The sequence below is a fragment of the Engraulis encrasicolus genome, chromosome 9, assembly GCF_034702125.1.
Source record: "Engraulis encrasicolus isolate BLACKSEA-1 chromosome 9, IST_EnEncr_1.0, whole genome shotgun sequence".
Lineage (NCBI taxonomy): Eukaryota > Metazoa > Chordata > Actinopteri > Clupeiformes > Engraulidae > Engraulis > Engraulis encrasicolus.
This window is the reverse complement of record NC_085865.1, coordinates 47,830,359-47,856,418: the sequence shown is the minus strand read 5'-3', so window position 1 is coordinate 47,856,418 and position 26,060 is coordinate 47,830,359. Positions and strand designations below refer to the sequence as shown.

Here is a 26,060-nt window from a genome sequence, read left to right as displayed (position 1 = left end):
TAACGAACCAAAGTTCAGTTGTTTTTTTTTATTATTTCACTTCTGTATAAGAAAACAGAATGGGAATCCAACACAAAATGAAGGTACAAGTGAGGAAAGAAAAAAAAAACAAGCTTAATCAAAAAATCTAATATTTTAAACAACACTGCCACCATAATTGTTCAATATTCATACCGATGCCATCTCATTGACGTTAAGAGATGCAATTAAAACAAACAGTCATGAATGAATCAAGAGTAATCAAAACAATGATGAATGAATACATGGCAATAGTAGTACAGTTAACAAGTGATAATCAAGTGACAATGGAAAAAAATGATTAGAATAAAAAAAACAAAAAACAAAAACAAACCACCCATCTAGTTTGAACAGTGCAAACACTGTGATCCCATGACTAGCGCAGCACTGCAATCAAGTCCATGTCTTTGTGTGCATGAGCCACTGCTCGCTCGACACAGCGTGTTACAAAAAAGTATTAGCAAGGGTATATTAAAAGCGTCTTAGTCTTTGAATACACAGTCAAGTGCCCCGTGTTGTGTGTGTGTGTGTGTGGTTGTGTGTGTGTGTGTGTGAATAGGCTGAAATGCATTCATCTTCTGTAGCTCATGCGTAAAATCTTGGACTAGCTCAAAGTGTCAAGGTTTTGAGAGTTCCTGTACAGTTTTGCATTAAGAGTGTCTCTCCCGCCCTCTGTCAACCTCAAGATTGCTTTTTGGTTTTCTTTTTAATGACAGACAGCAAAGGAAGAATAACTTTGGAATCTCTTTTTTTTCTTTTCTTAATAGAATTCTTTAAAAAAAGTTTTAAATTTTTAGCTTTGCATTTTTTTCTTGTTAAACTATTAATAGCATTATTAATAATAACAATAATATACAACTTAAAAAGGAAAAAAAAAACATCTTTAGTATTTAATGTCCTTCAAACGGCACTTCCTGCTTCTCCATTCATCCAAATACATACTGATTTTCCTTTTTTTTTTTCTTTTTTTTTTTAAAAAGTCCACAACAGTAAAGGGACACCATCACACCATGACCCCTTCTCGCTGGTTTAGCCACACCCTCTGCATGATGATGCAGGAAAAAAAAAAAAAAAACAGAAAAAAACTTTGCAAGAACACACAATGCACCAAGACAAAGTGAATGGGAAAACAATATCTACCTACTGAATGACAGACCCTGTACTTTTCTTGTCCTTAAGAACTGCTGATTTCTGGATAGTGATCTCTTTTTGGGATACATAATGAACTCAAATTTGTATATTTGCTTTGCTTAAAAATGCTTTCCTTATCTTAAGAGCGGGTTTAAAAAAATAAAATAAACTGGATGACATTTAAATAATTCTTTTTTTTTTTGCTGATCTTAAAAGTGTACTCATGTTTATTACGTGTGACCTGGAGTCATTAGGAGGACCTCAAAGCTTGATAGGTATAATATCAGGTTACAGTAAAATATTTGTTATGCAACTTGTACTTGCGCAGCAATTTCATTTTAACAGCTTAGTCTCTCACACTTAAAACATAACCAAAGTGCTATATGAAAAATTTTATCTGTTTTAATTATTCTACTAATATCTATTCTCTTTTTCTCAAGATTGTCATTAGTGGACTCCGCTTCCTATCGCCTGGCAACTGGTGGACATCGTGGTAACAGAACCTCCTCGATTCCGAGCAGAACTTTTACTGACATCCTGAAATTCCGAATGAACCTGCATATCAGCTAAAACCGTTTCCCCCAAATCCTGGCCCAGAAGCCCCCTCCACCCCCCCATCCCCTACCACTAAAAAATCCATGTGTCCAACACATACTTCATACAACAGGCTTTCTGGTCATTTCAACTGGGATAAAAATCACGGGAAAAAACACTTGAATGGATACTGTAGTAGTAGTAGTTAGACATCAGTGGGAGAACACACAACAGGGCTTTCATAGGCATACTTAGAAAAAAAAGTAAAAGCTGTAACAAACATTTTTTTTGTTTTAAAGGGATGCCATCTCAAAACAATATTGGTAGTACCATGTTCACGCTTCAATTCATTGAAATGAGAAGACATCCCACTGAGAGGCACACTTGCCTATGTACTGTATATGGTCCATGAATACAAGTTACTATTGTGAAACAGATCAGAGTCAAGGTGTGTCTGTCCGGTGACATTAATTGAAGGTGGAGAAGAACGACGACCAAGCACTGCCACGACAAAAAAATATGAGCTGCGGCCATGAAGACCATGTGGCGATCACTTAATTACTTTCAGGTAAAGCCGTTATGAAAACCGTGTGACTGACTCACTGACTGACTGGATGAGCCCTGTTGAATTTTAAAATATCATCTCGAGGTCACATCCAGCTGATGGCCGAGGAGAGAGAGAGAGAGAGAGAGAGAGAGAGAGAGAGAGAGAGAGAGAGACAGCAAGAGCGAGAAAGAGACAGAGAGAGAGAGAGAGAAAAAGAGAGAGGATGGTGAGCATGTCGAGGGCCCCTTTCAGTATTGGAGACACGAAGAAGAAGGTTTTGCTTGAAAGACCAGCACCCATCTCAACAAGTCTGTTAAAAGCTCAAGGTTTTTAACGCGTCCACTGTCTTAGTTTTTTTGTTTTTGTTTTAAGCCAGACTTGGTCTAGGCCTTTTTAGCTGGTGATGCTGCTGGCTGGGGAGGGGGTTTGTGAGGAGACTGGGGGTGTCGCTGCTGCCGCCGGTGCCACTACCACCACGGCGGCGGCAGAAGACGACCCGGCGTTCGGACTAGGACTGGTGTTGGAAGAGCCAGAACCAGCCCCACTACCGCTGCCACTGCCGGTAGAGCCGGTGCCAGAACCGTTGTTGAGGAGCGCCGCCGGCTGGCCAAAGTTAGTGGTGCGCAGTGTGGCGAGGTGCCGTGGCGAGAAGACATGTGCGCGCGCCGCCGCCCGCGACTCGAAGCCCGCATTGCACGCCTCGCAGCGGCCGCGCAGGGTCTCCCGGCTCGCCGGCTGGCCCACGCCGGGGGGCGCCGAGGGCTCCACCACCGTCAGCTGGACCGGCTTGGGGAGGATGGGACGGTTGGCTCGCAGAGCGTTGTACTGCAGGTAGCTTGCCGCGCTGATCTCGACCTTCTTGGAGGGGTCCGAACTGGGAGACTGCAAATTGGACACAAAGACACAAGGAGCTTTATTTGGCACATGTACAAAATTACAGTAGGTTCATAAAATGAAAAAAGGAAAAACCGCAACACCGATGCTCCCATTTACTTCATTTTAATGTGACGTTTCGGGCCACCCTGGCCCTTCCTCAGACAAGTTGTCTGAGGAAGGGCCAGGGTGGCCCGAAACGTCACATTAAAATGAAGAAAATGGGAGTATCGGTGTTGCGGTTTTTCCTTTTTTCATTTTATGAACTTAACGTCTTTTGAACCTGCACCCGAAAAGCATCTGGATGTGCGTGAGATTGGACTTTGACAGAATTACAGTATAACATGCAGTGAGACTTTTCCACCTGTACTGTGTATGAGTACGATTTTACCACGTTCAAGAGCAGGAATAAAACCTGACATAAACGAGGGGTTTAAAATATGAACATTGGATTGAATTGAATTGAATCGAACCGAATAGTGTGGCCGTGGCCTAGTGGTTAAAGGGACACGCCACCCAATTGCATTAGGCTTTCCATTGCTAGACACCCAGTCATACTTTTGAATGGTTGTGCAACACTCTCTCAATTCCCCCTGAGACAAGAGAAATCAGTATTCACCTCTTAACACTTCCTCCTACAATGATGTAAAACTGTAATTTTGCATCATTGTAGGAGGAAGTAGAAGAGAGGTGGATTTCTGTTGAGACTACTGCTGATAAATAACATTATGTATTCCTAATATAATACATATTTGTCTAAATTGATAAGTTAATGCTAGTCAGTGGAATCTTTTATCTGCCATTTACACACAATAAAGTAAATATAGGTCGCCCCAGTCAGCTGCAACTTCGAACGTAGGTTGTGTGACGTCTCCAAATATGTTTTTACTTTTCTAAGCTTGTGTGGTATTGGATGCGATGCCATGTTACGGCTTGTTGGTTTGGGGTGCCTTGAAATTTGTCATGAATTGAAAGGGTGCCTCGCCTAAAAAAAGATTGAGAAACACTGCGCTAACAGACCCATCACAGATCAGTGTGCCAGTGCTTTTGAAATAACTGGCATTGAGGCTCCAGTTCAAGTCACTGGCAGAGCTGCCTGGGTGTGGCCTGTGGAACTTGAGCATTGCAATGCATTATGGGGATTGTTGTCACAAATCCACAAGCACTAAAAAAGTATTTTTCTGCCTTTTCTCAGCCAAGAAGGCACCAAATTAGAAATGTATGCTACTATTCTACAACATATATGACCCACTTCCAAAACATATTCATGTCTCCACCGGTGGAATGCCCCTTTAAGGAGATGGGATTTAAATCAAAGGGTTGCCAGTTCAATCCTACCCTTCAACTCACTCTTTCATTCCATGGCTGAGGTGCCCTTGAGCAAGGCACCTGACCCCACATTGCTCCAGGGACTGTAACCAATACAGTGTAACGGAGGCCAACTAGCAGAGTGTGGCATGGAACGTTAGTAAACCTCCCTCCCGATTCCAAAGCCTCGTACAGTATGGATAGTGCTGAGCTATGGGGCTGGTCCTTTAGCTCAGCAGTATCGTGCTGTGACTCCCATACCCGAACTGATGCATTGACTAAGAGGTGGCGGTTTTGAACCCTGAGTGACGGACTGCACAGGAAAACTTTAGCTACATACAGTAGGTGTGTAGGGGTGTGTGTGTGTAGGGGTGTGTGTGTGTAGGAACATGTATTGCGATACTGACGATAATGCATAACAGAGTTTGGGAGTGGGTTTTTTTGTTTTCCATTATTCATGAGTTTGCTACTTATAACTTAGTAGCCTAGGCTCGTAGGCTAGGTTGTGTTTCACGCCACTGATGATTTATTCCCATTCACTCATTATTTAGCTCATTAATAATGACTGAGATCTATTACATTACTAATAACTGGTTATAATACACATTATAATAATTGGTTGTAAACATGTGCTGTAAACATCAGTGCCACGTTTACTACTTATGAACATCTTTTATGTAATAAACCAACGTAGTCTATGCAGTTACTAATCATCACAATAACAGGGATGATAGTATTCAGGTTCCATGCCTGATTTCAATCTTGACAGAGTTTGCAAAAATAAAAACATTGATAATAATAAGCTATTAGGTTATTCTTATCTCAGAAAGTGTTACAGGTTCAGGGTTTTCTTCTACTATCAGGCTTTTGAATAATGTGTCAAAATAGGCCTACGTTACGTCACTATGCAGTATCTTATCGTCGTTGTTAGAGCAGGGGAAAAAGTTTAGGCTCAGGATTTTTTCACCATCACCCCTGCAATCATGGCTCACTACACATGCACACTCCTGTGTTAAACAGACACACACAGGCTTAGGCCGACACTTCTGTCTGTCATGCTAATAAAATAAAATACAAGAATCATACTCGATTACGGCTTTTCTACAAAGAAATGTACACATCTGTTCGCTTGTACCCGAATACCTTGTAAAAACTGTTTGGGGGCGAGTGCACTTTAAAAAAAAAAAAAAACCCAAACAAACAAACAAACAAAAAACACACACATACCAACACCACCCAAACTCACCAGCTTCTCCTGCTGGAGACGCCATCGCTTCTCCTTGGCGCGCGTGTTCTGGAACCAAATCTGCACCACCTTGAGCGGCAGGCCCAGCTCCGTGCCCACCGCCTCGCACTCCAGACCGTTGGGGTGGGCGCAGGTCTCGTAGCACGACTGCAGGATGGACAGCTGCAGGCAAGTGAGATGTGTGCGTGGCCGCCGCGGCGTGGAGTGCGTCAGAAAGCCGCTGCCACCGCCGCCGCCCTCTCCCCTCTGCCCACCGCCACCACCAGACTTGGAGACGCTGGGAGAGGACACAGAGCCGGAGCTGGAAGTGCCCACCACTGACACAGTGGTAGCCGAGGAAGGGGTGGAGGAGGAGGAGGGGGGAACGCGAGCCGGGGTGGAGCTGTTGGATGTGGGGGCTCGTTGTGGCGTGCTGGTTGTGGAGGATGTGGGGTTCCGTGGTAACAAGGGCGTGGGACCAGTATTCCGAGCTGCCGCGCCAGATGAGGAGGAAGAGGACGAGGAAGAGGACGAGGAAGGAGGATTGCGATTGGTCAACGCCGACAGACCCAGCTGCTCACGTGATAGGGTGTTGATCTTAAAGGGGCTGTCCGAGGAGGAGGAGGACCAGTAATTGATGCCATTCTGCTGCTGCGAGTTTCCTACGGTGGGTTTATGGGAGCCTGTGTTGCTGGTGGTGGTGGTGGTGGTGGTGGCTGCCGCGGAGGGTTTATGCTTGGGGGCCGTGCGACCGGCGGGGACTCCCCCCACTCCTCCTCCTCCTCCTCTGGGGCTGCAGCTCTGCTGCTCCGCCTCCTCTCTCCTCCGCTCTGGATTGTCGTGCTCGTCCTCCGAGCCGGGCTTCCGAGCGGGAGAGGACGACGAAGAGGGGGTGGTGTCCATAGCCGCCGACACCTGGACCGCTGGGTGAATGGCTTTGGGGGCGATTTTGACCATGGTGACGTGCGTCGATGCGGCCGGGTCCGGTTTGGTCTTGGGTGCGACTAAAGATCCCGGCGCGACGCTCAGCTCTTTGGGCCTCGTCACCCCCGAGCCGACCGGCAACTTCTCCTCTTTACTTAGTGTTGTTGGTTTGGGGTGGATATTTACAGAGGACGCTCCCATGGAGACGGAGGAGGTGGAGAGGTTGGTGCTGTTCTTGGGGCTGCTGGAGAAGATGGGCTGTGTGAGGGGCCAGGTGAACTTGATGAGCGGCTTGCCCACCGCCGCCAGGGTGCCGTCGCTGATGAAGCGCACCTCCCCTTTCCGCTCGCGGGCGCGCATGTTCTGGAACCAGATCTGGACCACCTTCTTGGGCAGGTGCACCCACTCCGAGATCTGCTCGAACTCGTGCTTGCCCGGGTTGGGGTCCTTGAAGTAGCAGCCGTACAGCACGTCCAGCTGCTCCGCTTGGATGATGGTCCGGGACCTCCGCATGTCCTTGAAGCGCCGGGCCTTGGGTCTCCTCTGGTCCTTCTCCTTCTCGCTCTCCTTCTCCTTGTGTGCGGCGGACGCGGTGTGCTGTTGCCCTCTATCCGCCTGCCTCATCAGCACCGCCGCGGCATTGGTGGCCTTGGCCAAGTTGTTGTGGTTCAGGAAGCCGCTGTTGTTGTGGGAAGCCGGGATGGCGATGGCCTGGTCCGGCTTGACCTGGAGGACGATGAGCCCTCCCTCGCTCGGGACGCCCACGCCCATGGTGGGCCGCAGGCCGAGCCCGTCGAGCAGCCGTCCCTTTTGCAGCGCCGTCTTATCGAGCACGCTGCTGACCGACGTTGAGGCCTTGGTGGTGGTGTGGGTGGTGGATGAGGAGGAAATGCTGCTGTGGTTCTTTCCCATGCTCAGGTCCAGCGCCGTCTCGCAGTCCCCGCCGTTGGCCATGTACTGGTGGTGGGCCGCGTTGAGCGACTCAGAAAAGTGTGCGAGGGTCTGGGCGTTGGGGAAGGCGGCCACCTTGGTGCCGTCCGCCTCCGCCACGCCCACCACGGCAGAGGGCAGCGACAGCACGTACGGGCTGAGGAACTGGGTGGAGAAGGGCGCCAGCGAGAGCGAGAGAGGGAGCGAGTGCAGGATGCCACTGGGGAGGCCACGCTGGTCGATGGCCACAGAGAGCGGAGTAGGCGGGTCCGCCTGGGCCTCTAGCTCCAGATCCAGGTCCGGATCGGCCCGTTCCCTCTTGGCCTCGATCTCCTCCCTCTCCATGTCCCTCTTCCGCTTTTTCCTCCTCCCCGCGTGGCCTTCCTCGTCCTCCTCGTCGTCCTCCGCGTCGGAGAGGAAGACGGTGGTGGATCGGAGTACCTTCCCCCCGCCAGAGGCCTTGTCACCTGGCAGCTCTCTCTGCGGCGCCTCCCTGTGTTGGGGAGGACTCCCAGGCTCCTCTCCCCTCATGGAGCTGCACTGGCTCTCCTCGTCCGTCACGATGACTGACGTGTACACCTCCTCGTTTTCAGAGTCGGACGTCAGACAGGCGTCACCTCCAGGTCCAGCGCTACCCCCGCCTCCGCCTCCACCCCGGCTTTCCCGCCCCTTCTCCCGCCGTCTCTTGTCACCTCCTCCTCCACTGGACAGGTCGATGGCGTGACTGGCGGTGCGTATGGGACCCTCGTCGATGGTAAGTGCGCTCTCTTCTTCATCGTCATCATCATCCATCTCCTCGTCGCAGCTCATGTCCACTCCTCCTCCTCCTCCTCCTCCTCCTCCTCCTCTCCGCTGCCTCTCTTTGGCTTGATGGGCGTCCTCCAGCCACCGGCGCACCTCCTCCTCGCCGAGTCCCACCTCCCTCCCCAGCGCTTCGCAGTCCTCCCGCGTGGGGCTGGCCGCGTCCGCCTCGCTCCGCGACTCCAGGAAGGCCAGCAGGACTTGGTACTGGAACTCTGAGAGCGTGGGGACGCCCCGAGACTTGGACCCACCGCTGCTGCTGCAGAGACCTGCGCGGCTTAAGGCAAGAGAGGAGGCGTTTGCGGGGCCTGCTTTGGACGAGCCTTTAGCCGTCTGTTTGTGTCTGGGAGGGAAGCACTCAGCCTGCTGGTGGTCGGAGGAGAGGAGCAGAGATTGGCCAGGAGCTGCGAGAGAATTTGTTACATTTGTTGTGCAAGGCGACTTCTTTGTATCAGGCTCCGCACTCTCCTGCGCCATTGTGCTCTCCTCGTCCTCGTCCTCGTCCTCCTCCTGCTGCTGCTTCTTCCGGCATTTGTCAGTGTGCTCCCCCCCAGTGCCATCTCCTCCTACCCTGTTCTCCTCCGTTTTTAAGGCGCAGCTCAGTTCGTAGGTGCACAGTTTGTCCTGCTCCTCCTCCTTCACCTCCCTCTTGATCCCGACGCCCCTGCTAGTGTACCCCGCCCAGTCGCACTTCTCCTCGGACTTGATGCCCAGCTTGAGCTGCACAGGCTCCGTCTTCACCTTGCTACCCCCTGTTTGCGTTCCCTTTTCTGAATCTTGTGCGTCAGACAGTGCCTGTGCCGTTGCCGCTTGCTGCTGCTGCTGTTGTTGCGAGGCCGCCACCGCGGCAGCTGCTGCCTGGAGTCCCACGGCAGCCGACCACTGGCTTTGTAAACCGCTGAGTCTTTGGGCGAGGAGGGCTTGCTGCGCGGCCGACAGACCCAGCACGGGCAGAGACTGGGACAGGAGGTGCTGCTGCTGCTGTTGACCAGGCGTTGAGTCTGCGGCGGCGCCCTGGGTCTGGGTCTGGGCCTGCAGTCCGTTCAGAATGAGCGGCATGAGGACCTGGGCCTGGGGCATGAGCTGTGGAGACCCGGCAGCAGCTCCAGGTGTTGTGGTTGTGCCTGACGCTCCCGCTCCAGCTCCGGCGGCGAAGAGCGATGGGAGGAGCGAGTGCGGGATGGAGGCGGTGGCAGCGGCGTTGGTGGGGGAGGGGCTGGAGGTGAGCAGGGTGAGGAAGGCGGACACCGCCTGCGCCGACGCCACGGGGGAAGCGAGCAGTGAGGGCGCCGGCTGGATCGGCTCCCCGTCTTTGGTTGTGGTCGCTGTGACGGCGGGGGGCGCAGCAGTCAGGCTATTGGGCTGGGTGATACAATTGCTGGTGGTAGTGTTTACGAGTTGGGCGGCGCTGACGACGATGCTGGGTACCGTGCTGCTGCTGGAACTGCTGTTGTTGTTGGTGGTGGTGGTGGTGGTGGAGGTTGTGGTGGTGGTGCTGCTGTTTCCATTGGAGTTGTTAGCAGTCTTATTAGCCAAATTATTAGCGCTTCTGCTTCGAGTCTGGTGCAAGACCGATTTCATGTGGCTTTCGAGCGTGATGGCGTGGTTGTAGGAGACCCGGCACACGGCGCACTGGTAGGGCTTGCTGGAGACGAAGGGGCGCGAAGGAAGCGAGTCTGACGCGTCGTTCTCACCGCCCTGCTTCGAGCCCGTCCGCATTCTCTGAATGTGGGTGGTTGAGTTGTAATGAACGCTCAGAGCAGTTTTGGTGGGGAAGAACTCCAGGCATGCATGGCACACAAACTGACGGCTGGTGCCGTTGTTGTTGTTGTTGGTGGTGGTGGTGGTGGTGGTGTTGCTGCTGCTGCTCCCTTGCCCGGCATCATCTTTAACCGTGGGGTTGTCGTTGGCGACAGAACCGTTGCCAGGAGTCTTGGAGGACTGGGTGGAGTTTTCCGGGTCCGACTCCGCGCCGGCTGCATTGCCGTCGGGCTCCTGAACGCCCTCTGCCTCCCCGTCTGCCGCAGACTCCTGCTTCTCCGGGGTGCTGGCGGTGGCATCCTTGTCCTCGGACCCCAACGAAGCACTGTCGGACATCTTGTGTGGTTTCGGGGAATCCCCTTCACCTTGGGTGGATTCTGAACCGTTGTCTACTAAAGGAACAGAACAGAAAACAATACGTAATTAATAAAAAAATAAATGAATTAATTTTTTTTTTAGCTCATTCTTTACAATTACATGAACAGTACATCGCAGGCATTACCATAAAAGCTAAAAGTGGCTAGTTTAAGTGGAAAAAAAACATTAATGAATACAAACCAAAGTCCAAAATAAATAACCAAATGCGTATAAATAAATAAATAATTCACAGCAATAAATATTTAATGATCATTGCACATCCATGTATTACACAAATACAACATCTGTAATACATGCACATCAACAGTTAAAATGGACTTGTTCCAGTGTCTTGGCCAGGAATGGGTTAACTCCTCGCTCCATCCTCACCTGAAGTTCCTGTGCGAGCGGAGGCTTCAGCATCCTCAGTGGAGGAGTGTGTCTGGACAGCCTTATGAGGAGACGCACAGAGGGGACACGCTTGCGTTAATTACTTCAACTACAGTAAACTACAGATACAATGAACTAACTACAGCAGAAGCGTTCAGAATTACTTAGTACTTCAATAAAACACCATCGTTTTTTTTTTTTTTTTAAATCATGATCATGAAAGGATCTTTTAGTAGACTTACAAAATCAGCCATGTTTATAAATGCTTTATTCGCTATATTAGTTTTGCTATTACCACATCGCAGCAGTGAAAGCCAGGAAAGCCACTCACTCTCTTGCTCCCTCGCTCGCTCTTGCATTGCTATGAGATCAACATATGAAACATATTAAAAAGATGTGACTCACAATATCCAGTAACTTGTCGAGGCAGGAGGGGAGTACGCTGTGTTTGCCTGTCAGATGCGAAGAGAGGCCATCTCTGTTGGGGTGTCCTTGCTGGCAGAGTGGACACAGCCACATTGACACCCCGTTACTGTCACTGCTCACAGGCTCGCCTGGCTCCTCCTAAGACAAAAATGCATTACATTACATTACATTTCACAGACGCTTTTGACCAAAGCGACTTACAAGGAGGACATTCAAGCAAGTACAGTCTCAGAGTGAGGGGTCAGTACAGAGTACAGCAGTGTATCAAGTAATGTAGAACAGATAAAGGGCAAAAAAATAGTGGAGGGTACCTGTGAAATGTAGTGCAGGTTAGTACCCATGATTAGAAGTGAGTAGAGTACATTAATCTTACATTACAAAAGCACATTAGGACTAAATAAAATAATGCTGCAATGAAATATACAGCACATGTACTAGCAACTTGTGAAGTAGTAATACACCATTATCCTACATTGGTAGTCCTTTTCTGGTTAAGATGCTATCTTTAAGTTTAGGTATGTTTGCATTCTTAACTGCCTAGCTCCTCCTGAAAATACCCATTAAAAATATGTTATGATATGACTCCTGTCTATTGTATTGATTTGACAGTTTGCACTGAAATTCTTTTTGCATTCCTGGGCAAACTCCAGACCTAAACCTGGCCAAATACTGCTACAAAACGTGTGTTCAGTGCATGTTGTGCATTACCAACTTGTAAGCCAGTAATACACTCTGATGGTGCATGCACATTCTGTTTTTATCCAATAAAACATATAAAAAGTTCAGGTATGTTAGTATTGCAAACTACCATGGCTCTTTGATAATGGCATACTGCAAATAGATGAAAAAGAATGGTGAAAAATGTTCACCAAATATCCATTGTAATACAGTAGTAATATAGCAAGATAGCTGTGATAATATTCATTCTCTGTGGAAGATAATATCCCAAAGTGTACCGTAGGGATGTTTGTATTGAAAACTTTTAAAGTAAATGTCACAAACTTACTTAGTAGATCTGACAAAAAGTTAATCTCTCATTTCTCAAGCTTTGCACATCATTTTAAGGCACATTTACCACAGTCCAAACACTCCAAATGACCAAGTGTCAAGTTACTCAGTATTACCAGCTGTACAAACCTAACAAGCTCAAGATTTCTGCATACACACGGAGATACATTCTGAACATCATGTGCAGTACAAAAAAAGTCACATGTGGGCAGCACGATTCATACTGTCATTCAAAGCATCAGATTGTAAATATTAGTTCCTTTTACTGGCATTTCTTTCTAATTCGTTTGAACAATTAACCTAGTTGTAGCAATCTTGCATTGCGTGCATGTATGTATGTGATGCTTCAGGTAGGCTGCATGGCCTGTTTACATCACATCTGTTCTATCAAATGCATTTGCGTATTTGACCCTGATACCTTTAGGCTACTTGATTAGTTTACAGGTCAATCTCGAATCACACAATGGCAAGCATCATAGGTGAAATACATGGCCTAAATATTGACCTTGACGGATCTCTTCAAAACTATGCTGACTTGTGTCGAGCTCATGCAAATGACTTTGCTGATGTTCAAATTCAGGAATGCATTTGTGCCTCTTGTCAAATAAAGGGGAGAAAATGGCCAGCACGTTGCAACCCCCCACGAGAAATCTCAATGCAGTGTTGACGGTTTACAATAATAAATAAATAAGTCGTCGACCGCACTGTAATTTGGGGCACGCACAAAATAGAATAATGTTTAATGGTTGGATTATACTTGCGTTATACAACAACAACAGTATGCACAGCAAGTCTCATAATCGCTCTATTGACTTTTATCGTGCAACTGTCCACGGACATTCCAACACCAAATACCACCACTGTCCACTTATCCGCTAACATTAGCTGCGTCGGCGAGTCAATTAGCCTCACTGCTACCAATATAGTCAAAATTCTGGCTTGTTGATAACGTTTAAGATACCGTCTATGTGCAAACCATGCAATGATGGACAAACCCCATCAATAATAGTCATGTAAATGAAAACGATCGTGCACCCAAAAAACAGCCTTGATTATCCAGCTAATTAACGTCTGTCTAATTAGCAAAACCCACCGGTGGTGAACCAATTAGCAGACTAGCTTGCTAACCTCAATAGCGATGTCTTTAATAGTTGTATGTGCATCACAAAATAAAAAGCAATTCCTAACCGAAACATAACTGGTAAAGTACTTCAGTAGGCAGTCTAGAGATAAAGCAGCTCATATTCAACTCACATCGACGACAATCCGAAATGGCTTGTTGTTCATTGACGTTACACCATTAAACAAAAGACCCGAATAACATTCGTGGCACTGGCACTTAACTTAGCTGCACTTGGCGAGCTAACAACACTGAACAGATTGGCTAGCTAACACTGGGTGATCATACATCACGTTTTAATCTACATTCGGCTGTCAATCTTAACTGCAGCGGGCGTGCTAGTTGCCTCCCAGACACTGCGCCCGGATAACGTTTCAATACCAATGTACTGTGCAATAAAATTGTTCCTGAAATAGGTTTAGTAATCTACCACAAAACCTCGGGCTTGAGTATGTGCCCCATCCCAAAGCTTGCGTCCTGTCGAACGGGTATCCAGTTTTACACCATTCGCTGCCTGCATACTAGCGGAAATTGAGGCCTACGACGACTAAGCTATTTAATTAATGAATTTGGATGCCTTTTACAGATGTGTAAAAAACACGTCCACCCCTCCTCCCGGGTTACTTAACAGACCTAATTAATGGCGTTTACCACCAACCTCCATCCCAACAAACAGTGGTAACGCACTAATAACACTCTTAACTATCATTTTACATAGCATCGCATAACAATTAACGACAGTATTAATAGCTAGGCTACTTGAAATGCGCTACGTGCACAACACTGGTAAAGGGGTGGTGGGGTGAAGAGAAAGGGAGAGACGGAGACAGAAAAGTTTGGAATTAAAGATCAGAATACGAACTATAACCAACATTCCATTTAAGTTCACTTCGAAAACCATCGTCTGCATATATCAATCACCTCCGCATCGTAATTCGACCAAAACAAGAAGACAAGAACAGCCCCGAAATCATTTAATTAGGATCAGTGCAATTAGCTAATGCGTTTACCTGCATGGTCTCCACTCCAGCGCACGCTTCCTCTCGCTCTTTAAAACTGAAAAGTTTTCTCTCTCTCGCCCTCCCTCTCCTCGCTCGCCCTCTACCTCCCTCCCTCCCTCGTCTGTTCCCTTCCCTCTAGTAAACACACGGCAGCTCCCCTGTAGCTGACTGCTGACATCCTACAGAAGCCACTCTACTCGTTTCGAGTCAATTAAGCCACAGAACCCTACCTACACCTCGTATAAGGAATATCAGAAGTATGTGAACAAAGTTTTTGCATACTTTAATGGGATTAAAGACACATATTGACACTTTGGAATCAATCAATTTGTTTTTCATAGATTATATCCACTCAGAATAGTAGGCTATAAAGTCAAGCGCAAGGACTCCATGACGGTGAAAGAACACGAGGACAATCAATCAATAACATTTACTGCAATGATCTGTGATAATGGCATTAGTTTCTCGTGTAGGCTACACTTAAATGACTAATTGATGTTATTGTAGTCTAATTGGTTATATGCTGGTCAGTGTCAACACCAATCCGTCAACAGAGTACGGCTTGAATTATTTGTGTAACGCTGAAGTATTTTTATCCGTCCCCAACAAGAGCACATCCGAACAAGGTCGGGCGATTAAGTGTCAAATGGGATATGAGGGGGGTTGATAGCTATCAACGGTAGGCTACAAGTAATGTACTTGTGAATCACTGGGTTTAAGTGAACGTATTCTAAACTTAACTGATGTCATCACACCATTTTAGTAGTAAATCAAATACGGTGACAGTGACATGGCCAATAATAGGATGTTTTCGTGAATAGATATTAATTAGGCACACTGCGCAATTGATGCGCAAATGGTACGCTTGAAATACACACAGCAAGCTGTCTAGAGCTGTGCCTGCGTAAAATTGAGTAGGGGAAATCTACGAGATAGCTCGAGTCAGACGATGATTGCTCTGGCTCCAGTGTCATAGTTGTTCTGATTTTATAGCTGTTATTTTTGGGCAAGTAAAACTCTGAGATTATGTGTTGATAGGACATAAACGTCCACATGTCCCTGAACCTTTTGATTGTTATTTGGTTATCTTCTGCCTAATATCCTTGCGTCGTGTTCAACATAATCTTCTTGTAGGCCTTGGCACGATTTTGTAAAATCATAGTGCACCAAACTTGGGGTTTGTAGCCTACTTCGGTAATTTCACCCTTGTACTATTTTCCATTCTCCAGGTTAACATGAGCGTTGAAGTGGAGCGAAAATTTGTATGTGATCCAGAGATTCACACAAAGTTAAAAGACATTGGAGGTATGGTCATATGTTTACTTGAAGCAAACAAACTCGGCTACGAATACTATCTTCCTAGTGTGAGAGTTCGTGCGCGCGCGCGCACCTGTGCCTACTGTAACCATGTCAATCAGTGTCAAAGCCATTCCATAATACAGTACCAGTGCGTGCGTGCAGGTGTGCACTGCACAAGCATGCCAGATCAAGCCACTTCCTCCCTAACCCTAATTGTTATGTCTTGCAGCTATTTGTATTGGCCAAAGGCGGTTCCAGGACCAGTATTTTGATTCTCCAGACTTTGACCTCACCTTGAAAGACTTCTGGCTGCGGTGCAGGGAGGGATGCTGGGAACTGAAATGTCCTGTGGTGCCCAAAACGCAGAAACACAGCAGCCAAGCAGAGGGACTGTGTTCACGCTACAGAGAAATCACCACTGTACCTGAAATACAGGCCGAAATAGCAAAAGCTATGGCAGGTAGACTCTGCCATCCTATTGGTAGCTGTAAAGATGATGATGGTGATGATAATAAAGCCACAGAAACAAGTGATGTGGGGTCGGCAGCAGTGCTGTGTGATGACTCAATGGCTGACTGGCTGAGGGAGAGAAATTTGACGTGCTTTGCCAAGTACACCACGGAGAGATGCTCTTTTTCGCTGGCGGAGGACGGAGTGGAGGGTGTCGTGCGCGTTGATCTGGACCAGGCCGACTTTGGCTACTGTGTGGGCGAGATTGAGGTGCTAGTGGCAGATGGAGGGGACATACAAGCGGCGCAGCAGAGAATCGAGAGGACTGCCGACAAGCTTGGTAGGCTACGGATGCTGCCTGTCACCATGAATCATAGTGTGACTCACTGTCTGAGTGTTCATTACTATATCACTTCTGTATTTTACATACTTAATGCACAATATTATTATACACATTTTTATAGCTTGTGTGTTCATGGCTCGCATATATATTTAGTGTATGAATCCTATTGCTGTGTTTCTGTAGGTCTGTCCAGTGGCCAGAGAGTTGAAGGGAAAATGGACGTCTACCTCCAGAGGAATAATCCTGATCACTACGCCAAACTGTTGGCGGCTCACATATTGTAGAAAACCTGAACCAGAGTAGTATGAAGTAGAAGTAGAAGTACTCTTACAGATGTAATTGCAACACTACTGGTATGATATTACATGATTTCAACTTTATAATATCATACTACTAGTGTTGTAATTACATTTGTAAAAGTACTTCTACTTGTACTTCATACAAATGTACAACTCCGACCTGAACTAATGGTTAGGGACTTTGGTCTTGGAATGTAAAGGCTGCAGGTTCAAATCCCAAATCATCCATGGCTGAAGTGCCCTTGAGCAAGGCATCTAACCATACATTGCTCCAGGGACTATGACCAATACCCTGCACCTAAGTAGTTACAGTTACCAGAGTCACTTACAGCTCTATTAAAAGCATCAGCTAAGCGCCAGTTTGGTGAAAAGCATCACTTACGAGTACTAAAATGAAGTTTTGATAGATTACTCAGATATACTGTTTTGATGACTCAATCTCATCATGCCTCACCTATTGACTTGTAAACATGTCAAATTGGTTAAATGAACTTAACTACCTCTGAGGTGCATTTCTCAAAACCATAGTTGCTGACTACGTTAGTTACTTTGTTGTTTACATGCAATTTCCCATTGGCAACTACCCAAGTTGCTAACTGGCTAACAACTACGCTTTTGAGAAATGCATATCTGAATTGTCTTGCTCACTATTATTTCAGAGTCTACTGCATACACACTGTACATTAGCTCCGGCATTACACTTGAAGGAAGGATGTCTGGTCCTACCGTGGCTCTAACGGTCGGGCACTGGGCTGCTGCGCCGGCGACCCAGGTTCGATTCCGACCCGGGTCCTTTGCCGAACTTTCTCCATCTCTCTCTCCCACACGTCTCCTGTCAAAATCTCTCACAGTCTTCTCATGAATAAACAAATAAAAAGACAAAAATATTGGTGTCACCTTGTGCACCAAAATAAAAAGTGTTTAACACATGTTGAGTGCTCCAGTCATCCCTGGGTCTAGTCGAAGAGAATTAGCCCAGTTTTTCCTGACACTGTAATCAATGTTGGTTGTTGGTCTTAAAGAAAGGTACAGGGGGTGGGGGTGATGCAAACACCAACTTTGGAATGGACTCCCCTGCCCAATGGGCAGTAGTAGGGCAAACAGTTGTCATCATGTAAATTAATAAATAATACATAAATACAATAAATAAAATTAACTGTCTACCTTTGACTAAAATGTGTTAATTTGGCTTAGAATATATTAGTTGCAGAAAAGGGAAATAAACAGATATAATGAAAGTGCACTACTAGGCCTACAATACTAAAGGCATGCATGCATATAAGAATGTAACCTGCAAGTATATCTTTGTAGTGCACCACTTATGTAAGGTATAAACAGTCCTAAGGATTGTCAGGTCACCTATTTAGCGAAATACGCCAGTTATGCACGTGGAGAGTCCTAAAAGATGGTCAAATCAGGTTTATAGTAATGCATAAAGTTTTACAGACCAGACACTGTAGGCAGCTGCACCAAATATCATACCGCCTGTTGTTCTCGCGCGAGTGGGTCATGTGACAGCGAAAACTGGGGTCCAGAATAGTAAACAACATGGCGCACTATCAACACAGAACGGACTAGGACCAACATATTGTAAATACAAAGTTGACAAACGACCCTGCACCAGTAGATATACCAAAAATTCTCGTTATACTTGTAACGTAACGAGGTAGTGCATTTGTCTGGGAAACAAAGGAACTATAACAACGACCCAACTGTCAACCCCTCAATCCACTGGAACAGGGTAGGTGACGCTAGCTTGCTTGCTTGCTTGCTAGCTAGTTTAGTCGCACACCTAGCGTGCACCTGATTAACTTCTCTGGATGTGCAATCAATATCCTCGACAATTGTTTACCGTGGCATCCAGCCCTATTAAGAGTTTCAACGTGATGGCACGGGAGTAAAAGATGCAGCATGGCAATTTCATAATCACAGACATCACACACAACCCCCTAAAATGTATGTGTTTTTTTATGTCACTCGACGACACACAGGCTTCCATGACACATGTAATAGGAGTTTAGCAACACGATTTTTAGAAATAACGATGACATGCCCATTAATGTGGTCATGTTCATTCCCATCACCTTTACTCAATATCGTTGCACATTACGATTATAGCCGAACGTGTACATGTTGGGTTTGCCCTACATTGTGCTGTTATGAAACCACCACGTCGCGGAGGTGTGGTTGTAATGGGCACGTCATGTAGACGGTAGTTCTACACCTATGCTCCATTTTTCTGTCTACTTACCTTTCCCCTCCAACTTGAAATTTCACTGTAGTTCTATTGGAAATGTGACAGGGGTGGTCTTTTCGTTTTAAACCAAGCCATGCATATCAGTGGACTGCCACTGAGGCGTCTTTAAGTCCTTGTTTTGCTTTTTCAGGGTCTCGGCCTATGGGCTCGCAGTCCAGTTCTGGGATGTCCGGTCGGGGTTCTAGCGACAACCCAGACCAGTCTGAACCAGAGTCCAATCAGAACACGAACCCAAGAGGTCGGAGGTCAACCGACAGGCAAAGCGAGAGACAGTCAGCTGCCGAGGAGGACGTCGATTTAGCTCAAGTGCTGGCTTATCTACTGAGAAGGTATGCAGGTGCACCAGCCATAAGTCGAGAACTGCCATATTGCAATGTTACTACATTGGAATGGCAACAGATTCCCAGTACGCATCTCATCATTCAGTTTCATTCATGTGCAGCTGTTTGACCCACAAACATTGTTAAGTAATAGTAAATATTAAGTAATGACAGTAAAATGTTTTATAGCCGTGTTAAACTGCTATCTATATTGTTATTTTGACTGTTTTGCAAGTTTGCTCTTTCAATAGCAAACAAGAATTTTGTCATGGATTTTGATACTGATGTTGCGTGTTTAATTTTTTTTTTCCCGTTCTCTCCAGGGGCCAGGTCCGACTGGTCCATGGCAGTGGAGCCACAGGCCTCCAGCTGGTCCAGTCCTACTCAGACTCGGACGAGGACAGCGACAGTGCCTGGGAAGGACGTCTAGGAGACCGCTACAACCCCCCTGGTAACCATGCCACATCTATCGAGCACCACAACCTCCCTGGTAACCATGCCATCTCTATCGAGCACCACAACCTCCCTGTTAACCATGCCATATCAATTGAGACTGCTACAGCCCCCCTCGTAACCAAACCATATCTATCGAGCGCTACAACACCCCTGGTAACCAAACCTTATCTATCGAGCGCTATAACCCCCTGGTAAATAAACCATATCTATGGAGCGCTACAACCCCCATGCTGATCAAAACAACATTTATGTCCCACTGACTGTTCAATAGAACATCGCCATAATACAGTAGCCACAGAAACATTATCTATTGAGACTGCTTCATGCGCCCTGGTAACCAAACCATATCTATTGAGCTACACAACCCCCATGGCAACCAAACCATATCTATCGAGAGCGCTGTTTAGTGGGGTTGACAAAGAAGGGTTTTTTTTATACAGCGAAAATGTTTTCATGTCATCTGGAAGACTTTCGTTGGTGTGCATATTGTGCATTGTATAGTGATGAGAAAGTAAGAATATTATTTTTGTCACCCATTGAGTGAGTGCGTGTATGGGTCAGTGACATATAAGACTTTGCACAATGAGAAATGTTAAAATATTTCAATACATTATTCACGTCAAGTAGATTTCTAGCTTTTTTTAACAAAATGAATGTGGGTCATTCCACGCCAAATCAACAGGAGCCCGCACACTTAGGTCTCAAAAAATTCTGAAAATATTACTGAGTTTACCCATGGTACTTAAGAGAAACATGGTTACTTTATTTTAATGTAAGATGTATACTCTCCATGTTACAGCCAATTTCACTGGGGGAGGGGGAACTTTTTGGTCAAAGTTCACAAGCCCGTAGCTCAAGAACTAAACCATGTAGGAAGCTCAAATTTGGCATGCTGGTACATAGATTGAAATAGTTTGTTGCAAAACTGTCAGTTTTGGTCTGTATGATCCTGCATCGTCATAGCATTCCCTCAAAGATGATACAAATTGTACTGGAGTTTTTGGCTGTGCTCTGTTTAGGCCTTCAAAAGACATATTTGTGCCCAACATAGCCTCATGATTTTTTCCCCTTGTAGATACAAGTAGAAACACTCCCATAAAAATCTATAAATAGAAAGGAAACCCCATCAGTGTTTGACCAGAAGACCTCACAAGTCTGACAAATCATTTTGGGTGTAATTTTCAGAGCACCAGAACACCTTGTGGGATTGTCCACAGATTTCACTTCTCCAATTCTCCATGAAGTCTTCTTTTTAAAGATGCCAATGAGACTGATGTGATGTTTTCGTTTTTAATTTCCACCCTGAACATCAAATGGTACGACAGCAAAACAAGTAATATTAGGTACATGTATTTACTTTAAACTATTAATTATATGGATTTGGGTTACAGTTACTAAGCTTGTCACTGTGTCACGTACTACCTACATTAATCAGGGACTCTTCTGTGTATATATTTTTCTGGCACATGGTCTTATTACGCAAATGAACTAAATGTCTTCCCAAAGGTGTGTCGTACCACATTGAAACTGACTCGTCTATCATCAGGTTTATTTCTATACATGTTTCTCCTTATATGCCAAGTGGACATTGCCTCTCTTCCCCTTACAGTGGACTCCCAACCGGATACCCAGGATGTGGACCGTAGTGAGATCAGCACCCAGATCATGCTGGCTACAGCCTCGTCTGCTCTCAGAGGGAGACACAGCTTCACTCACATGCTGACACAAGTGAGGACTAACCGCTACTTACTTACCTACTGTTTGTCACAGAAGCGCTTGTCAGAATGGCTACAAAATGTGATAATAATCATAAAGATACAAGACGTATAGAAAATAGACAAAATAGATAAAACAGAAATATTGCAAGATATCGGTACTAAATGCATGGACCCCATTTCACAGAGTTATAACTCAAGAGATTGAAAGGAGGAACTGTGTCAACATGAACTAGTTCCTTTCAGGAGTGCATAACATTGTCATTACTCAAACTAAGTCATAATGTATCGTTTCATTAACTGGTAGTGAGCTTCTCTGTCTATCTCAGTTTGGGTGTGTGTGCATTGTATCCCAGACTACTTTTCAGCAGGGCTCTAAATTCACGTTTTTCATCACCAGCCAAAATTGCTACTAGTATATTTTAATCTTACCAGCCTAACACACACTGACTAATGGGTCAAAGTGGTCAGGAAGTTGGCCTTTTCTACCAACCAAACTGAAATTTCTCCATCATTTGGCCGGTCGGTAGGTGTTGATTTCGAGCCCTGCTTGTCAGTAATGTGAAATGTGTTTTTCTGTGTCCGCAGAGGGAACAGGGCCGATGCAGAGGCTTCAGTTTCTCTCACGGGGAGTGCAGTCGCATCCGATCACAGTGAGTATATTTAGTTGGTTACCTGTGTCAAGGGAAGCCTACAGGGAGGGACAAAGGGGTCAATTGTCCCAGGCCCAGGGAGAGAGTGGGCCCAAAATTGTGCCCTCATTACATTGTATATATTGGGGCCTTTTATATGACTTTGTCCTGGGCCCAGCCACGGTTGCCAGATGGAAAATGCTCAATTATCGTACCAAAACTTAAAAAAATATAGTTTGGGGGGGCTTTTTGGGAGGAAATTATCGCACAAGACCTAAATTGTTGTTTCAAGGCATCTAAGACACATCACATTCACTTACATGCACTCACACACACTCACGCACTGACACGCACACACACACACTTTCCTACACGATACCTTGTTAAGCGACCTTGGGTGTTTTGAAAGGCGCTATATAAAACGAAAGTATTATTATTATTATTATTGTTATTGTTAAATGAACTGAATGACAACTCTGAAATTATCATACAGTACATCATGGTTTTATGATCGCACAGAGGACAAAATGGACAAAATTATGGTACAAATGTGATCATTATCGTACATCTGGCAACACTGGGCCCAGCCAAAGCTGCCAGTGGCCCTGCCTTTGTCTGACCTCCATTTGTATTTGTTCAATAATGGCCGACCTGGACAGGTATTCCAAACATGTGATTTAGTGACCCAGGGCCAGATAAGTTAGCTTTTAGGTAAGAGGTCAATTTACTAGTGACCCTGGATGGTCTTGCTGTAGTTTGACAGTAAAGCAATAAAACCCCTCTTGTTGACATCTGAGCTAAAGCAGCACACGGTAGCAGTTCCTCTTCAGTCGCCCCAGTGGGTGGAGGTGGCATTGGCTCTCATTCAAAGTCCTTACAGGGCTGCTCCGCCAACCTACGCACTATGGTGATTATAGCCGGGACTCTAAATTAATACCAGCCAACTGACCAAATGCTGGTGAAATTTCAGTTTGGCTGGTAGAAAAAAAAACAATTTACTAGCTACTTTGACCCGTTAGTTCAGTGGTTCTTAACCTGGGGTGCGGGCACCCCCTGGGGGTGCGCCAGAGATTTCAGGGGGTGCGCAGAATTTTGTTTGTGTTGAGGTTGTGACCAGTGAACATTATAATTAGGCCAAATCAAAACCAAATTAAAACCTGTTTTGGTCCCCATGTCAAGACATTAAGGTATTGATTAATGTCTCAAGCAAAAATCATTGTAATTAATCACTTAAATCATTGTTTAGAGCCTATGCACATAGGTTTGGATTGGGGGTGCGCGGCTTGTCTTGGGCACAGGTAAAGGGGTGCTTTAAGAAAAAAAAGGTTAAGAACCACTGCGTTAGTGTGTGCTTGGTTAGTAAGATTAGCATCTACAAACCATTTTGGCTGGTGACAAAAAAAATTGAAGTTAATTTAGAGCTCTGGTTATAGCCCTTGGTGAGTGCCAAAGGTGAATCATAATCATGATAATGACTTTGGACATGTTTAAGGTTGAAACAACTACTTATAGTTGCTTTATCATAACCATGCAATTGAGTAAACCTACCCTCTGGAACACCTCTCCTGACCTGCACACACTGTATGTCAAATATGCATCAGAAGTTAAGCCATACTGTATAGTCAGTTAATAATAATAATAATAATAAGGTTGGTCTTATAATACTTTAGCCTCTTCAACAATGGTGGTTGTCTTTATTTCTGCAGTTTCCTGCCAAATCATGTGGCCTTCAAGGACACGTACAACCAGAAGGCCTTCTGTGGTCTCTATAGCAACGATGGCAACATGTTCCTGTCTGCTTGTCAAGGTAAACGCATTAAGCCACCGGGTCACAAGAAATAGGTCATTATCATTATGAAGTAGGAACACATTGCATTCACCATCAGCAGGGTTTTCATTATTACCATCACAGGCATTCACTGGCTCAGGGGATTTTGGGACAGAAACAAACAAACAAAAAAATTGTTCCTCCCGTCAACATTTCTTATCCTAGCTCGTAAAGACTGTCTTTAGAACATGTTTGTCAGGACAAAGGTTTATATGTCATGGAACTCGTGTTGTGTGTACACCTTAATGTGTAATAGGACAATGAATTCTATGGTATCTTACTACATTTAGTTAAGATCTATAAGATCCATTTAGATCCATCCAATTATTTTATTTCGCTGTAATAGAACAAAAGGGAACAGATGTACAGTATGGTTTATCTGCCTTATCTGTTGACTGACCCACTGACCTAGTGCATTCACATGTGTGAAGCAGGGCTTGACATTAACTTTAACTAACATTAACTAACTCCAGGGGTGATAGCAGTCCGGCGCAGCGCCGGAAATCCGGCGTAGCGTGGCTGTAGAAAAAAATAAAATAATAATTTCCCCAATATTAATAAAATAATAAACTATCGCGTAGGCCTTCATTAATGTATGGTGATAAATGAGCGCGCAACAGCCTGTTGTGAGAGACGCGAAAGGAACCCAAATGAGCAGCAGCCCATAATTGTATCATCCCGACATCTTACTGGAAAATGTATCAATTTGTTACGTCTTGCTCTTGAGTCACTCACCACAGCACTGGCGGCAGTCTTCTAGTTCTAGTGAAAGGAGAAGTAGATTGGCTGTCAGTATGCACAGTAAAGAGAGTTCTAGGCCCCTACTGGTTACCCTTCTCAGATATTTTCACTGTCGACGGAGGCAAATCCAAAAATGGCATCTCGTTATACTGAAGAAACGGAAGAAAGCACTATAGGCCAAGTCTAGACCATTTGGATTCCGATAAAAATTAGCAACTATTGTTAGCACAAATCCACATGGCTTGCTAGTTGTGATGGGTGTGTTGAACCGTGTGGATGTCAGTGGAATACTAGTGAAATTCTGTGATCAAGAAAACGTTTGAAGGTAAGGCCATTTAGTTATTAATTTGCCCACTGTGGCATGTTGGCTTGGGCCCGAATGATTTTGCCTTGCGCAGGTTAGGCCTACTCCAAAAACCTGACCATAAACGGCTTATTGATGCGCATAAACGGGCTCAGTGAGAGTATATGTTTGAAATAGGTTCGTCTATTTTCCTCATTTATGTGCGCTAAATGACTGCGCAATGTTGACAAACTTTGATGGAGATAGACGTTCTTTCAAAAAAGTCTGTATGCTCAAAACGGTAGGCTATGCTATGCCCGTCATGATACTTTTTTTTCTAGGTGTAGTGCGTAAATGTGGTCTGCATTGGAATAGCGGCTACCATTGCGACATGTCCAAATGACAATGGAATGTTTGGATCGCTAATGTTTGGCAAGCCTAGTTAGCCTACACCCCTTGTAGGCTAGTGTGAGCTGAGTTCGTGGATTTTGGTCTACTGTTGATTGAGGGATGGTGTTTTGCGTCATTCCTGACAAACCACGTGTCAAACTGATTTCAGGTAGATGTTTATATTAGTTATGCTGACTAAACCAACGCGCTCTGTGAAAACCCCCAAACAGCCTCGCACAGGTTCACACAGCCTTTCTCTCTCGCGCGCTCCCTGTCGTAGCCATTGAGAGTAAATAGAACTATTACCAAAGATTCTCTGTTGGCTTGCGTTCATGTGGCCACCACGGTGTCACCTAGACATGCAGTGAATGTTCATCTTATCTTCACGTCCTGTGCTATTTTCATGTAGCTTAATTCGGTCCTGACTTTGTTTTTGTTGCTTTCTGTTATCTTTTCAACTCGTACATTGTAATGGGCGTGTGTACACGCGAGTGATTTTCATGTATTTTAATTGACTACAACCCAATGCGAAAGTCGCGCAGTAGTCACACAGGCTATCACCCAATGTGTCCCAGCAGGATTGGTTTTGACTCCATGTATCACTTCATAACATTTAGTGGTGAAAACTACTGTCCTGTCCGTAATAACCAGTGGTGTAGTCTACGTAGAACGCGGGTATACGGAGTATACCCA

The 26,060-nt window shown here is 45.6% G+C and overlaps 3 protein-coding genes across 4 annotated transcripts in view; 2 read left to right on the top strand and 1 right to left on the bottom strand.

Moving 5' to 3' along the window:
* Positions 1–13,873, bottom strand: zfhx2 (zinc finger homeobox 2). The gene is made up of 5 exons (XM_063207303.1): positions 13,488–13,873; positions 11,205–11,363; positions 10,800–10,860; positions 5,658–10,444; positions 1–3,112 (listed from the first exon to the last, which is right to left on the bottom strand). The coding sequence occupies exons 1-5, from the start codon at positions 13,518–13,520 to the stop codon at positions 2,624–2,626; spliced, it is 5,529 nt and encodes a 1,842-aa protein (XP_063063373.1). The 5' UTR covers positions 13,521–13,873; the 3' UTR covers positions 1–2,623.
* A 1,388-nt stretch (positions 13,874–15,261) lies between these two features.
* thtpa (thiamine triphosphatase) lies at positions 15,262–17,353 on the top strand. Its single transcript, XM_063207302.1, has 4 exons — positions 15,262–15,360; positions 15,584–15,659; positions 15,883–16,443; positions 16,630–17,353. Exons 2-4 carry the CDS (start codon positions 15,590–15,592, stop codon positions 16,728–16,730), a joined length of 732 nt encoding a protein of 243 aa, XP_063063372.1. The 5' UTR covers positions 15,262–15,360; positions 15,584–15,589; the 3' UTR covers positions 16,731–17,353.
* A 663-nt stretch (positions 17,354–18,016) lies between these two features.
* The window catches only part of dcaf11 (ddb1 and cul4 associated factor 11), a 35,559-nt gene continuing 27,515 nt past the window's right edge, over positions 18,017–26,060 (top strand). The window contains exons 1-6 of one of the 2 annotated variants that reach the window (XM_063207298.1): positions 18,017–18,486; positions 19,133–19,331; positions 19,646–19,773; positions 21,388–21,506; positions 22,082–22,146; positions 23,832–23,932. In XM_063207298.1, the coding sequence (XP_063063368.1) occupies positions 19,144–19,331; positions 19,646–19,773; positions 21,388–21,506; positions 22,082–22,146; positions 23,832–23,932 (601 nt within the window). In that variant the 5' untranslated portion in view covers positions 18,017–18,486; positions 19,133–19,143. Of the gene's footprint in view, positions 18,487–19,132; positions 19,332–19,645; positions 19,813–21,387; positions 21,507–22,081; positions 22,147–23,831; positions 23,933–26,060 lie in introns of both variants that reach the window. The other variant, XM_063207297.1, reaches the window with a different exon arrangement.

Bases quoted from the DNA above. Each gene is read 5' to 3' on its own strand.
- zfhx2 (XM_063207303.1), bottom strand. From the start codon at position 13,520: ATGAACAACAAGCCATTTCGGATTGTCGTCGAT. The intron at 11,364-13,487 runs GTGAGTTGAATA...TTTTTGTCTTAG, and splicing joins CATTTCGGATTGTCGTCGAT to GAGGAGCCAGGCGAGCCTGT. The intron at 3,113-5,657 runs GTGAGTTTGGGT...TCCAATTTGCAG, and splicing joins GTCTCCAGCAGGAGAAGCTG to TCTCCCAGTTCGGACCCCTC.
- thtpa (XM_063207302.1), top strand. From the start codon at position 15,590: ATGAGCGTTGAAGTGGAGCGAAAATTTGTATGTGATCCAGAGATTCAC. The intron at 15,660-15,882 runs GTATGGTCATAT...TATGTCTTGCAG, and splicing joins AAAGTTAAAAGACATTGGAG to CTATTTGTATTGGCCAAAGG. The intron at 16,444-16,629 runs GTAGGCTACGGA...GTGTTTCTGTAG, and splicing joins GAGGACTGCCGACAAGCTTG to GTCTGTCCAGTGGCCAGAGA.